The sequence below is a fragment of the Mastigoproctus giganteus genome, chromosome 8 (assembly GCF_048544385.1).
Source record: "Mastigoproctus giganteus isolate SK-2022 chromosome 8, ASM4854438v1, whole genome shotgun sequence".
Classification (NCBI taxonomy): domain Eukaryota; kingdom Metazoa; phylum Arthropoda; class Arachnida; order Uropygi; family Thelyphonidae; genus Mastigoproctus; species Mastigoproctus giganteus.
Genome location: NC_143582.1, coordinates 48284630 through 48300379, shown reverse-complemented (window position 1 = coordinate 48300379; position 15750 = coordinate 48284630). Strand labels below are relative to the sequence as shown.

General features: G+C 34.7%; 1 protein-coding gene across 1 annotated transcript in view; it reads right to left on the bottom strand.

Annotated features, from left to right (window-relative positions):
• Positions 1–583: 583 nt before the first annotated feature.
• The window catches only part of Cep97 (centrosomal protein 97kDa), a 220207-nt gene continuing 205040 nt past the window's right edge, over positions 584–15750 (bottom strand). Inside the window, exon 15 of the mRNA XM_090380233.1 lies at positions 584–873. Within this exon, the coding sequence (XP_090236359.1) occupies positions 584–873 (290 nt within the window). The remainder of the gene's footprint in view (positions 874–15750) is intronic.

Sequence of the window (15750 nt, the reverse complement as noted above, 5' to 3'; positions counted from 1 at the left end):
TTTATCTTTCTACAGTTAATGTATAATTGATAAATGGAGTGAATTGTGAATTTCTGTTTATTCACTTTTACAAAAAATAATTGCTGTCTAACAAAATTAAATAATAATGCTTACCTTGTGTTTTTTTTTATACAGATATGAAAATAGGAAGTTTAACAGAGAATATTTCCAGTAATACTAGTAAATATTTAGACTGTTAAAATTTCAAAGATGAACCCGTAAACAGCAAAGATATTAACAAAAATATCAATTATCTTTATGGTGTAATGTAAATCATACAATTATTTTCATACATTACTATTAATACTTTATCAAATTTCTTACATTTTCCTTAAGTTCTTCATACCTTTCTAATAACACAATCTAATCAAAATGCAATATTCTAATATCATAAGTTAAAAACAACACATATTTCTTTTAAATGTTTAAAAACAAAGCATGGAGCACTTAAATTATATGTGTGAAGACTGTCCAAGAAACTTATAAGTAATTATTCAATTAGAATTCACTAAAATATTGCCAAAAGTGATGTATTTCAAAGCTTATTGTGTACATAAGCATTTCAATAAATAACTAGATATTATTATTCAAGTAAAGTATCATTACTTAAATCTTTATTATGAGATACCAAATTATTTTCTTTATCATGCTTTGCTAGAGGGCTACTGGTTTCAAAAGACTGTGTATCTAGTTCATGTTGCTGTTCTGGAATGTTTTCTTCCTGTGAAGCAATTGAATGTGAAGTTAGAAATGGAAGCTTGGTTTCCAACTGCCTAGCAAACTGGGCTTGGAGATGAAGGTTGTTTGCATTTCCATTATCGCCATGCTTAAAATGAATCCTTGGCATGTCTAGGGTTAAAGCTGCTCCTGGCCCTTACAAGAATAAAGTATGAAATTAGAATCTGAAATTAAATTTAAATATATAGTATTTATATTTAATTACACTAGCCAACAAGATTTTTACCTCCAAGAACTTAAATGCTGATTTAACCAATTTTTATGTGTAGATTTCGAAAATCACCATGGTAGTTTCACATCATAGTTATTAAATATAGAGGGACGTTTTACTAAAATATGCCAATTTCACATAATCTAGCCAGTAATGTATAACACACAGATTTATTTAACAGATATAAGCGAATTCTCTTAATTTTAGAAATCGATTCTGGCCTCGGTTTTCTGTGATAAACATAATCAGACTTCTACCTATGGTTCATAGGTTCAAATTCTGATGCAAAAATTACAATCTGAAGAGAGCACACAGCGTTTTTGGTGAGGATTTTTGTAGGCTGTGCCAACGTTTTCCAAAATATCTTGCTACGGAGGACAGTATGTGTTTTTGCAAAGACGTTATTAGACTTTTGACATGCATAAAAGGAATATATTTACATCTAACTTATGCATGACCAGGTGTCATGTATAAGTCAGATGAATGGTGTTTATTCACAGATGCCTCAAAATTAAGTTTAAAAGAAGTTTTGCTTCATAATGGCAATGGATTCCCATCAGTTCTTGTGTTTCATTCAGTTGGACTTAATGAAAGCATGTCTAAGGTTACTAGTTTTCTTGTTGGTTTGCAGGGCAAGAGGGTTTCACAAAATGTTGTTTTTTGTGTGTGTGTGGGACAGCCGTGTGACAGAAGAACATTATGCGCAACATTGGGAAAAGCAGGACAATGTAATATAAAATATATTCCTTTAGTGCAATCAAACAAAGTTTTTCTTCCACCTCTGAACATCAAACTTGGATTGATGAAAAATTTCGTGAAGGGACTAGATAAAGAAGGTAATGGTTTTGCATACTTCAGACGTGTGTTTCCTAATTTAACATATGCCAAACTTAAACTACCGAGAGAGACAGAGAGAGAGAGAGAGAGAGAGAGACAGAGAGAGAGAGAGAGAGAGAGAGAGAGAGAGAGAGAGAAGAACGATGATATCCAGCTCAGGACCCTGGGTGTACCAAGCCCATACTCACCAGATGTAAGTTTTGGCTGAATGTGCCGGTTCTTGTCTGATCACCGAAGCTAAGCAGTGTTAGGCCTGGTTAGTATTTGGGAGGGTTACCTGGGAATACCGGTGCAAGGCGTTTTACTAGTTAGTACTATCAATAAAACTTTACAGATGTAGTAGTAGTAGTACTGGCATGTGATGCAAGAAAGCAAGTGTATGAGCTTATGCAGCATCAACCAAAAAAATATATATATACAAAACAATCCCCTCTAAATATTTGTCCAGTTCCTCCTTAAATTTATTTAACCTATCAACTTCCACAATGACAGATGGAAGTTTGTTCCAGCAATTAATCACCCACTGGCTAAAGGCAAATTTCTGCAAATCTATTCTACATCTGTCCTTCCTCAATTTCAATTTATGTCCCCTTAGGTTCATAATCTGAACAAGTGGAAGAATCCCATCAGAATTCAGTGTGCTCAACCCATTCAAGGCCTTATATACCTCAATCAGATCACCTTGCAGGTGCCTAGTCTCCAGCTGCTGCAATTTGCAGAACTTAAGCCTTTCCTGGTAGGAGGATCCCTTCATTCCCCTCACCAATCTTGTTGCCCTTCTCTGTACATGCTCAAGCAAATCTACATCCATCCTAAAATGAGGCCTCCAGACCTGCACGCAGTACTCAAGGCGTGGCCTGACCATTGCCTTATAAAGAGGGAAAATCACCTCCTTTTCCCTGCTAGCAAAATTCCTGTATATCATTAACAAAACCCCATGACCTGGCCGGGCAGCCTGTCTGCATTGCTCAGAAAATTTCATATCTGACTGCACAATTACTCCCAGGTCTTTTTCATTTTCTACCATCTTAAGTGTAGTGCCACACAGTTGGTACATTTCTCTGTGGTTACTTCTACCCATATGCAGTACTTTGCATTTTTCGATGTTAAACTTCAGTTGCCACTTCTCAGCCCATCTGAACAAAATTTTCTAAGTCCTGTTGCAGTAACACACTACCATTACTGTCCTTAACAACCCTGCCAACCTTTGTATCATCTGCAAACTTCGATACTAAGCCTGATATACCTTCATCAATATCATTGATAAATATACAAAACAACAGTGGACCCAACACCGAACCCTGTGGGACTCCACTAATAACATTAGTCCACGAAGAGCAGCACCCATTGATTACCACCCTCTGTCTTCTCCCACTCAGCCATCCTTTTATCCATTGTAGCAACTTACCCTTAATACTATTCTCCTCCAATTTTTACAGTAGTCTTCCATGCGCAACAGTGTCAAAAATTTTCCTGAAATCCAAGTATATGATATCAAAATTATTTTTTGCATCCAGTTCCTTTGTAACCACATCATAATAACCAATCAAATTTGTCAGACAAGACTTTCCCTTAACAAATCCATGCTGTGTCTGAATTATTGCTGCAGTCTTGTCTAGATGATCCTACAATGCGACTCCATTATTTTACCCGGAACAGAAGTTAAACTAACTGGTCTGTAATTACTCGTGTTACCCTTCAATCCCCCCTTTGTGAATTGGGGACACATTTGCACCTCTCCAGTCCATGGGAACCTCCCCCTCAATCCAAGGATGCTCTCATAATTATGGCTAAGGGTCTGCTTAGTTGCTTTGCCACCTCCTTTAATATAACTGGATTGATCCCATCCACCCCAAGTGCTTTTCTTATGTTTAACTTCAACAATTTCTCCTCCACTTTCTTCTCAGTTATTACAAAATCATTAAGCACCCTGTTACAATTTTATAACCTTGTGGCATTTTCAAACCTTAATAACTCCTCATGTGTGAATGTAGATGCAAAATACTGTTGAGTTTGGTGTGATATAAGCACTGTGAAAGCAAAAATAAGAGTAGGAGTGTGTTTTAGGCCTAATGACTCGAAGGAGTACAATGAACAATTGTACAGAGAAATAGAGTGGGCTAGTAAATCAGAACGTCTTATAATGGGGATTTTAACTTCCCAGATACTGACTGGAACTTGTAGTTTGGTCATTCACACACTAGTAAGACTTTTGTGGATTTATTGGATGATTGTTTTCTGCAGCAGCATGTTCGAAAGGCAACCAGAGAGGGTAATACTCTTGATCTGGTTATCAGCAGTGATCATTTGTGTATTAAGAATTTTCAGATAAAGAAACCACTAGGTGGCAGTGATCACAGTGTACTGATGTGAGATTTACATAAAGATATAATTACCATCAGGGGTAAAGGAAAGGGTTTTTGCTTCCGTAAAGGTGAGTACAGTGGTCTCAGACAGTTTTTAAATTCTGTACAGTGGGATCAACTGACGATGTTACCGACAGTAAATTCTAAGTGGGAAGCATTCAAGGAATTAATCGTGGAAGCTACTAAAAGTTTCATACCTATTAAGAAATATTGTTCAAAGTTTAGGCCTAAATGGTTATCAAATGAACTAATGAGACTTGTGACAAAGAAGAAAAATTCATGGGATGCATATAAATTATCAAGTGACTCAGAAGCCTATGGTAGATATAAGCTAGTGTGTAATCAGGTCACAAAGGAGGTTAGGTAGACAAAGGCAGATTACGAGAAATCTTTGGCAAAGGATGCTAAAAAAAAATCAGCAAGGATGAATCTGATTGGTCCACTTGAAATTGATGGTTCGACTGTTGATGATCCTCCTCAGATAGCAAACAAACTGAATGAGTATTTTGCATCTACATTCACACATGAGGAGTTATTAAGGTTTGAAAATGGCAGAAGGTTATCAAATTATATCAGGGTGCTTAATGATTTTGTAATAACTGAGAGCAAAGTGGAGGAGATATTGTTGAAGTTAAACATAAGAAAAGCACCTGGGGTGGATGGGATCTATTCAGTTATGTTAAAGGAGGCTGCAAAGCAACTAAGCAAAACACTTAGCCATAATTATGAGAGCATCCTTGGACTCAGGGGAGGTCCCCACTGACTGGAGAGGTGCAAATGTATCCCCAATTCACAAAGGGGGATCGAAGGGTGACACGAGTAATTACAGACCAGTTAGTTTATCTTCTGTTCCGGGTAAAATAATGGAGTCACTGGTTAAAGATGCATTGCAGGATCATCTAGACAAAAATGCAGCAATAATTCAGACACAGCATGGATTTGTTAAGGGAAAGTCTTGACTGACAAATTTGATAGGATATTATGATGTTGTTACAAAGGAACTGGATGCAAAAAATAATTTTGATATCATATATTTGGATTTCAGGAAAGCTTTTGACACTGTTGCACATGAAAGACTATTGTACAAATTGGAGCAGAATGGTATTAAGGGTAAGTTGCTAAAATGGATAAAAGGATGGTTAAGTGGAAGAAGACAGAGGGTGGTAATCAATGGGTGCTGCTCTTTGTGGACTAATGTTAGTAGTGGAGTCCCACAGGGTTCGGTGTTGGGTCCATTGTTGTTTTGTATATTTATCAATGATATTGATGAAGATATATCAGGCTTGCAGTGATACAAAGGTTGGCAAGGTTGTTAAGGACAGTAATGGCAGTGTGCTACTGCAACAGGATCTAGAAAATTTGGACAGATGGGCTAAGAAGTATCAACTGAAGTTTAACCTTGACAAATGCAAAGTACTGCATATAGGTAGAAGTAACCCCAGAAAACGTACCAACTGTGTGGTACTACACTTAAGGTGGTAGAAAATGAAACAGAGCTGGGAGTAATTGTGCAGTCAGATATGAAATTTTCTGAGCAATGCAGACAGGCTGCCAGGGCGGGTCATGGGGTTTTTGTCAATGATATATAGGAATTTTGCTAGCAGGGAAAAGGAGGTGATTATCCCTCTGTATAAGGCAATGGTCAGGCCACGCCTTCAGTACTGAATACAGGTCTGGAAGCCTCATTTTAGGAAGGATGTAGATTTGCTTGAGTGTGTACAGAGAAAGGCAACAAGATTGGTGAGGGGAACGAAGGGATCCTCTTACCAAGAGAGGCTAAAATTCTGCAAATTGCAGTGGCTGGAGACTAGGCACCTGCATTGTGATCTGATTGAGGTGTATGAGGCCTTGAATTGGTTGAGCAGGCTGAATTCTGATGGGATCCTTCCACTCGTTCAGATTACAAACCTAAGGGGGCATAAATTCAAATTAAGAAAAGACAGATGTAGAATAAATGTGCAGAAATTTGCCTTTAGCCAGCGGGTGATTAATTGCTGGAATAAACTTCCATCTGTCATTGTGGAAGTTGATAGGTTAAATAAATTTAAGGAGGAACTGGACAGGCATTTGGAGGGAACGGTGTGATTTTTTTTTTTTTTTGGCTGATGCTGCATAAGCTCATACACTTGCTTTCTTGCATCACATGCTACTACTACTACTACTCATTCAGTTTATTTGCTATCTGAGCAGGATCATCAATAGTCAAACCATCAATATCAAGTGGACCAATCAGATTCATCCCTTCCTTTTAGAATTTACATAAGTAAAGAAATCCTTGCTGTTTTTCTTAGCATCCTTTGCCAAAGATTTCCCGCAATCTGCCTTCGCCTGCCTAACCTCCTTTGTGACTTGATTACAGACTAGCTTATATATATCATAGGCTTGTGTATCCCATGCATTTTTGTTCTCTGCCACGAGTCTCATTAGTTCATTGGACAAACATTTAGGCGTAAACCTTGAACCTTGAATAATATTTCTTAATAGTGAAACATTTAGTAGCTTCCACTATTAATTCCTTGAATGCTTCCCACGTAGAGTTTGCTGTTGGTAACATCATCAGTTGGTTCCACTGTACAGAATTTAAAACTGTCTGAGACCACTGTAGTTATCTTTACGGAAGCAAAAAAACCCCTTCCTTTATCCCTGATGGTACAAGGTGAGCGGTTTCATCAAGATAAGTCCATGGTGGAAAAGCGGCATCAAGGTCACTAGGATTCTGTAATGATGGGGGGGGGGGAGATTACTGCTGGTTCCTTGTGAGGGAGAGTAAGCAGGAATACAAGAGAAAATCCCTTAGTAGCAAACATTTTTAAGGACAATTACAGGTATGTTGATTAAATATTATTGAAATATGACTATTTCACTATGATTTATATTTTATCCGAAGTTAAATGAGTTATAGAGAACATATTTTTTTTACACTTGTATTACAAACTTGAATTATACATATATATATATCCTTTTATTTTAACATTAAACATTGGTACATCTTTTGATGTAGTCATGATAAACTTTTTATGCTGATTTTCAGAATGAGCGTGTTTATTTCTTCCAGAATCACATATTTTCATTAGGAGGCATAATAAATATTTTCTGTTGGCTAGTGTTATTATAAATGTTTCCTGTTTTCCTTCTTTATTATTATTATTCATGCCCCCAATAGATATCTGAACTGGAAAAGGAAAATAACTATTAGTTTCATGTTTATATTTTATGACTGTAAAATGTAAACAAGAAACTAATAGTCAAAAAACATAAAAAAGGTATCCCTCAGCAATAATAATAAGTTCTATTTCACTGAAAATAACATATGAAAAAAAACATTACTTTTAAATTTTCAAACTGTTCATTAAAAGAATAATAATAAATAAAAAGTCACATTTAATAGATATTGTAATTAATTTGTATTAATAGAGCTTTTTACAGAAATAAAAAAAGAAAGTTGGGTCCCTGTCAGGTACTGCACAACTGTTTTTATTACAAACAGGGGCATGACTTGATCACATTAAGCAAAGATCATTGTGCAGAACTAGACAAAACATTGTCTGTTTAATTAATTAACAAAAAGAAAGGTGTACAATCATTATTTAATTATGAATGTATATGCATTAATAAGAGGTTGTAGAGGAAAGTTACAATAGATTTATTTAGATGGATTATGGACCAGGGACAGTGCAATTTATAGCAGAATGAACCCAACGACCATAATGGAATGAATATATGTTGGTAGACAGTGAGGAAGAGAATAGGTAATGTGCTGACAAAATGGCAATCGAAACTAGGAAAAAATTAGAAGGTAGATAAAAAATAAAAATAAATAAAAAGAAGTACTTAATGCCGAAGATCCCATGATTTCAATGTCTTCATAAGGATCATCAACTGTCGAAACCACAGGAAAGACAGCAAGAAGAAAGGCCTCTGTTTCTGACATGAAATATACATAGCATTTGATGGAAATTGTGAAGCCATATTGATTTCTGAAAATAGTGACAGCAGAAGGTGAAAAAGTAGCTGTAGGTAGGAGACTACAGCTACATGGCTGACCCAATAGAGGCAGAAAAAAAGAGATAGAAAAAGAAAAAGGAAATAACTTACTGGAATACCAAGCAGCAGTCAAGTCTGTGTAGGGGCGGTGGAGCGAGTCTCCGAGCTGCAGAGGTGCGAAGCCAAAAAAGATTACTCATAGCCAGTTCAAAGTATTTATAGCTTGTCACAACAACCCCGTGTGTTAAAAAAAGGAGACAGTAAGTCAGCCAAAATTAAAATTGTGAGGGTATGTTGGAAAATTGGCATTAAACAAATGAAGTAGTACAACCCAGGAGAGAAAAGAAATGATAAAACAGTGTCCACCACATGCTACGTATATTTCATGTCAAAAACAGAGGCCTTACTTCTTGCTGTCTTTCATGTGGTTTTGACAATTGACCCTTGATGAAGATGCTGAAATCATGGGATCTGCAGTATTAAGTACTTTTTTTTATTTATTTTTATTCTTCATGTACCTTCCAGATTTTCCGTAGTTTCGATTCCCATTTTGTGAGCTCATTACCTATTCTCTTCCCCACTTTCTACCAACATATATATCATCATCATGAGCTTGATCCAGCTTAGGTCATTTAAGACCTGTTCCATTGTAGCTCTTAGAGGTGGTCTTGATCTCGCCATCATTGTCTTGTTGACCCACATCTCTCTTGCCTGTAGGTTCGTAGTTAAAGGCTAATTTTGGGATCCAGTTTGGGTTCATTCTTTCTATGTGGCTGATTCATTTTTTCTAATATTGTTTTATGTCATTTACTATACCATCTACTTTTAATTTCTCACGAATGTCTGAATTTCTTTGATGATCCAGTCTTGTAAAGCCTAATAACGGTCTTAAATATCTCATTTGTGCTGCTTCTAGTTTTTTTGTATCTTTCTTATTTATTACCCAAATCTACCAGCTGTAGAAGATTTTGAAGTGACATTGTGCAGTCGTAATTTTGTTTCAGTTGTCATTTGTTTTACCAAAGTGGCGTTTAATCGTTCTGTTCGTTTTATTATATTTTTGTGGTTTAGTGTGGATGTCTTTCCCTTCATCTGATATTAAATTTCCCAAATAGGTAAAATCAGATATTTGTTCTATTATTTTGTCATCAATAACAATTTTGACTCTTTGTATGTTTTTCCACATAATCCCATTGATTTTGTTTTTGAGGTGGAGATTTTCATCTCATACTTTTTGCTATTTTATTCAGTTCATCAACTGCTATCTGTAGTTCATCTTCTGATTTTGCAATTATAACTTGATCATCAACATATAATATAGTTTGGATTTTATTCCTGTTGTTCAATTGTATTCTATTGTTAATTGTTTGTTTCCATTCTTTAATAATTTTATTGATGTAGATATTAAATAAGCTTGGTGATAGTCCACATCCTTGTTTAAATCCTTTATTGGTGTTAACTGGGTCTGATAGTTGGCATATTTTATGCAGACTTTTTACATAGGCTTTGTATCGCTTTCCAGAATTGGATTGGAATATTTACTTCATGTAAAATCTACCAAAATTTTTCCCAGTTTACAGTGTCATATGCTTTTTCAATATCAATAAACAGCACAAATATTGGTAAGTTAAATTCTCTTCTTTTCTCCAAAATTTGTTGTAATGAGAAAATCGCATCTATTATGCTTCTTCCTTTTCTGAACCCATATTGTTGTTCTTCTAAGAATTGTTCACTATATTTATTACGATTATTCTTTAGAGTATAACTTTGAAGCAGTTGATAGCGGCTTCAAAGTTAGGGGAATTTCTGCAGCCTTTTTGATGTGAAAACATCTATGGCGACACTGGAGTAAAACCAGTTGGTAACAAAATTTTCTTACAGAAACGACACAAATGACATCACTTTCTATTAGGTGGCTGTTTTAAATGGCATCACTTTCTATTTGGTGGCTGTTTTAAATGGCATCACTTTCTATTTGGTGGCTGTTTTAAATGGCATCACTTTCTAAATGGCGCTTACGATGCTAACTCAGTCACTAATGTTGATTCGGTAGAGTAAGTAGCAGGCGTGAGAATAAAACATTGCATCGTTCATACTAATAGACAGAAATGACATCACTTCCTAAATGATGCTAACTCGGTCATTAACGTTGATTCAGTACAGTAAGCAGCAGGTAGTAATATTGTGCAAGAAGAAAAACTTTGAAGCCACTGAAGAAGCCTCTCATGTAGAAAAGTAACGAGTTCAAAAACATAGAGAACAAAACAAATGTAGACTTGAATAAAACTGCTTCTCAGGATTTTGATCAACATCAACCTTCTAAGTAGCATAAGTTTCAATTAAACCATTTAAAAATTTAAAATGGTTTTTATTCAAGAATGCAACAATAAAGCAATCACTTGAACAAACAACAATCACTTCTTGCAGTAGTTTTTGGTTATGATGTCATACTAGTCTACAAATGGATTTCGCTAACTATTGAATTTTAAAATTACCAAATCTAATTTCAGTTAACAACCTATAAGAATATTTCGAAGATGGCTAAAACTCCAGGTGAGTGAAATCGAGAAGTATGCAAGAATAAAAGCTTCAAAGCCACCAAAGAAGCCTCCCATGTCGACAAAAGGACAAGTTCAAAAACAGAGAAATGCAGTTTAATAAAATGTGCTTCTCAATATTTTGAGAAGCAACTTTTATTAAACTCTGAAAAAACATTTGGAGCCTGTTACTTCTAGAATTTCCAACTGCAGATGTAATGACTATGAAGGCTTGTAATACTTGTCAAGCATCTCTCAAAAATGATTCCATTCCAACATTTTCGAAGAGCAATGGTTTCGTTTATCCTGCTATTCCACCTCATCTGCCTCGACTGGATTTAGTGACAGAGGGGTTCACTTCTCCCCATATACCATTCATGCAAATTAGAAGACTAAGACATGGTTTCAGCCAATACGGAATTTTGGGCCAAATTATAAATATTCCTGTAAATGTTAATTCGATGATCGATTATTTGCCTAGGAGAACAGATGACGATTACTGCAATTATTGTGTAGGAGCATTCTTCAACGAAGACATGGAACATGATGATGATGATGCTCCTATACATGATGAAATGAGCGAATCTCCTGAAATACCTCTGGAAGAAAGTTTAGTTGCTCTGCAACAAACTCTTTGTGGAGCGATGACAAATATTTATGCATAGCTCCCGGTGAACAAAATGTTCCACAAAGGTTTTGATGAACATGCTGAAGCATTGTCCTTTCCTAGAATTTACCTTGGTCAGTATCGAGAGTTTACAGATAATTTAAAAAGTTACACCATTTATGATGACCATTCATTGAGTGAACTTCGTCATTCAGATCTGTGTTTAGTGACACCTTATCTTCTTTATATGGCCATGGAAATAATGAGACTAAGAACTCGAGATTCGTTAACAGTTGTTTTTAAATATGTCGGAAAAGACACTAAGCTCACCAAAGAACAAATCCAACCTTGAGAATACGTCAATAACTGCATTGAAAAGAATTTAGCGTTTTTGAAATCAATTCCTAATTCAACTTATTACTGAACACAACGTAATTCAACTTATTACTGGACACAACATAAAAGAGATTTGTTTGCAATGGTCAGACAATTGGGTAAACATACATTCTTCTTAACTTTGAGTGCAAACAAAATCAATAAATTGCTAAAATTGCTAAAAATTTTATTTAAGTTAAACTAAATGCTGCAAGGCATCATATGTTCAAGAGAATAAATAATCTATATCATATCAGTGTAAATACACCACAGATGACTCTTAAACAAAAAAAATTATGATAGTAGTGTAAAAAGGGCATCGTTTTATCTGTATCTCATATTGAGCACCTCCTTCACAACAAGTTGCACTACCTCGAATAAGTAATGCTTCACTAAAACAGAAGGCTATTGTTACTTATTCTGCAATACCAGTTTATCTGCCCACCGAGAATAAGCTTACTTATTCTCACTTCACTAAAAGAGAATTCACTAAAATTCTCACTTACTTATACCCTCGCTTCACTAAAAGAGCCTTCTCTTTTAGTGAAGCGTTTTCATTTAAAAGTCATCTATGGTGCATTTACACCGATATTATATAAAAATTTTATACAAATTAAAACACGATAGTTTGGTTATTTCTGATGAGCGAGCAGAAATACTTCATTTTATGGAAGTGACATTAGTTAATGAAGATGCCGTAATGTGTGCAATTCATTTTAATAAACTTGTGGATTGTATTTTAACTTTACTTCAGTCTAAGCGTTTCAGTCCATTTCAACAATTATAAGGTATTTCTTGTAATATCATATATATATATATATATATATATATATATATATATAGAAAATTATTTTAATGTTATGTGCAAATCTTTAATTTAACTTATGCCAATAATGAAAATACCGTGTACCCTGGGAGCGATGTATGTTGAATAAAGGGGGGAAGAACGGAAAAGAGTAACGTTATAAACAAAGTGCGAATTTGGAAAAATGCAAAATTTGAAAAGAAATAGCATTGCAGTATCTTTCATAATTTCTGTGTCTTCTTCAGAGGTCATCCACCTAAATTATGAAAAAGAACAGCAATACTCTTACTTCTGTTTCTGACATGTTCTGTATGTCAAAAAACACGTGTACGCGGACACGTTGTAAAAAATAATTTAGAATATAAATTTTGAATAAATAAAATACAAGTTAAGCCAAAATATTATGCCAAAGTATAACATACAGAACATGGATGACCTTACAGAAGTACGTAGCCCGCCAAAAAGAGAAGACAAAGGAAGCGAGTGTCCGAATGACAAGAATGACAAGAATGCCAATAACTTACCGCTACGTGACCGGTCGACAAAAAAGAAAGAGCCGGAGGCTAAACCGTGTATATATGTGAAGAAACGCTAGCGGCACCTAGCGTTAGACGAATTTTGGTGTATGTATATTTTGTAATTTACGTAAGCGGTGGAGCTACGCTAGGTTCAAGTTAAGTACATGATACTCAAACATCCGGGATAGCAAAGAAATATAATTGCTTACAAAGTAGCATAAGAGTAGCTAAACTTTGTTAAGGCGAAAAATTATGATTGGGTATAGTTAGAAAAATAGTACTCTGATATTGCTTTCGTTACACTAATCGCTCACAGAGCATAAAATGTAGAATTTAGTAAAGCAAAAAGATGATGAAATTAGGGATATGAAGTTGGGCTAGGGTAGTTCGGGGTTGCAAACCCGTTCCTATAGTTAGGACCCTGAACGACTGTCCGAGAGTAGGTGCATCATGTACTTAAGTCAGTTGTGTTAAAGTGTAAGATATATATAAGTTACAATTAACAAATAAATAGATAAATAAATTAAGATATAATCAAAATTAATTAAGATATAATTAAAATTAATTACAAGATAATTACAAGGTAATACACTATGTTAGACCAATCGGTGGGTACAAGTTGGTCTAACATAGTGTATTACCTTGTAATTATCTTGTAATTAATTTTAATTATATCTTAATTAATTTTGATTATATCTTAATTTATTTATCTATTTATTTGTTAATTGTAACTTATATATATCTTACACTTTAACACAACTGACTTAAGTACATGATGCACCTACTCTCGGACAGTCGTTCAGGGTCCTAACTATAGGAACGGGTTTGCAACCCCGAACTACCCTAGCCCAACTTCATATCCCTAATTTCATCATCTTTTTGCTTTACTAAATTCTACATTTTATGCTCTGTGAGCGATTAGTGTAACGAAAGCAATATCAGAGTACTATTTTTCTAACTATACCCAATCATAATTTTTCGCCTTAACAAAGTTTAGCTACTCTTATGCTACTTTGTAAGCAATTATATTTCTTTGCTATCCCGGATGTTTGAGTATCATGTACTTAACTTGAACCTAGCGTAGCTCCACCGCTTACGTAAATTACAAAATATACATACACCAAAATTCGTCTAACGCTAGGTGCCGCTAGCGTTTCTTCACATATATACACGGTTTAGCCTCCGGCTCTTTCTTTTTTGTCGACCGGTCACGTAGCGGTAAGTTATTGGCATTCTTGTCATTCTTGTCATTCGGACACTCGCTTCCTTTGTCTTCTCTTTTTGGCGGGCTACGTACTTCTGTAAGGTCATCCATGTTCTGTATGTTATACTTTGGCATAATATTTTGGCTTAACTTGTATTTTATTTATTCAAAATTTATATTCTAAATTATTTTTTACAACGTGTCCGCGTACACGTGTTTTTTGACATACAGAACATGTCAGAAACAGAAGTAAGAGTATTGCTGTTCTTTTTCATAATTTAGGTGGATGACCTCTGAAGAAGACACAGAAATTATGAAAGATACTGCAATGCTATTTCTTTTCAAAAATCTGCTATTTCTACCTTGGTCATTCTTTTCAAATTTTGCATTTTTCCAAATTCGCACTTTGTTTATAACGTTACTCTTTTCCGTTCTTCCCCCCTTTATTCAACATACATCGCTCCCAGGGTACACGGTATTTTCATTATTGGCATAAGTTAAATTAAAGATTTGCACATAACATTAAAATAATTTTCTATATATACATTATGGTTGTAGGGTACCTTTGCTCTTGCAGTGTCCCTGATCCATAATTCATATTATTGATATTTCATTTTATCTCTATTCAAATTCAAATCCATTTTCTTTATTTACTTAATTTTAATTTTTATTCATAATTATATATATATATATATATATATATATATATATATATATATATATATATAAGGTATTACAAGAAATTTTTAAAAAACTAACTAGGCCTGCTTTGTTTCTTGGTGGTTCTTAGGCATAAACTGAATTTAAATGTCATACTGAAAGAAAATCAGAGTAATCCTTGCAAAGTGGCCCATGATACATTGTGAAAATTTGCTTCGACATAACTTTTCAAGTTAAACGGCTGAAAAGGTGAGGTAATAACAGATGTTTTTTTGGGGAGAAACTATGTTTACCCCATTAATAAAACATCACATGAATACATGCAAATATGTAAAATTTCTTTTCTTCTTGTAATAGGACCCTATGCACCTCTGTTTACATTAGGTGCTAAACCAACAGAAATTCATCAACTAAAAGTTGTGTGGTACAATAGCCATGTCCAAGAAACACTTTTTTTTTTTTTATGAAACTGCCACAAAAAAAAAAAAAAAAAAGAAAAGAAAAAAAAAAAGGGAAACGTCACCTGCATATAAAAGCAGTTACAGCATTATAGATGGGGTGTTAATCACTCATCACACAACTCAAACCCTATCCCTTCTCACTTTCATCTCTTTGGGTCTTTGAAAAATCATTTGGCAGGGAAGTGATTTCGTGAATATGACATTAAACGTGTTGACACCTTGAAATGTCTGTTCCAGAATTTAACAGCATCCACTAAAAGCAAATGTTCCCAAATTTGATAACAGAAGTATAACTGAACTCATAATTTCTTGGGAAATTTTTGTCATATTAGCTACTCAGGGACATATTGTACTGGTTCCAGTGAAATCTAGTTCATACAGTTTTTTTGTGCATTCTATCTCTACAAGTGTGTGTTCGTAGGTTAACATACATGTTGTGCAGACTAA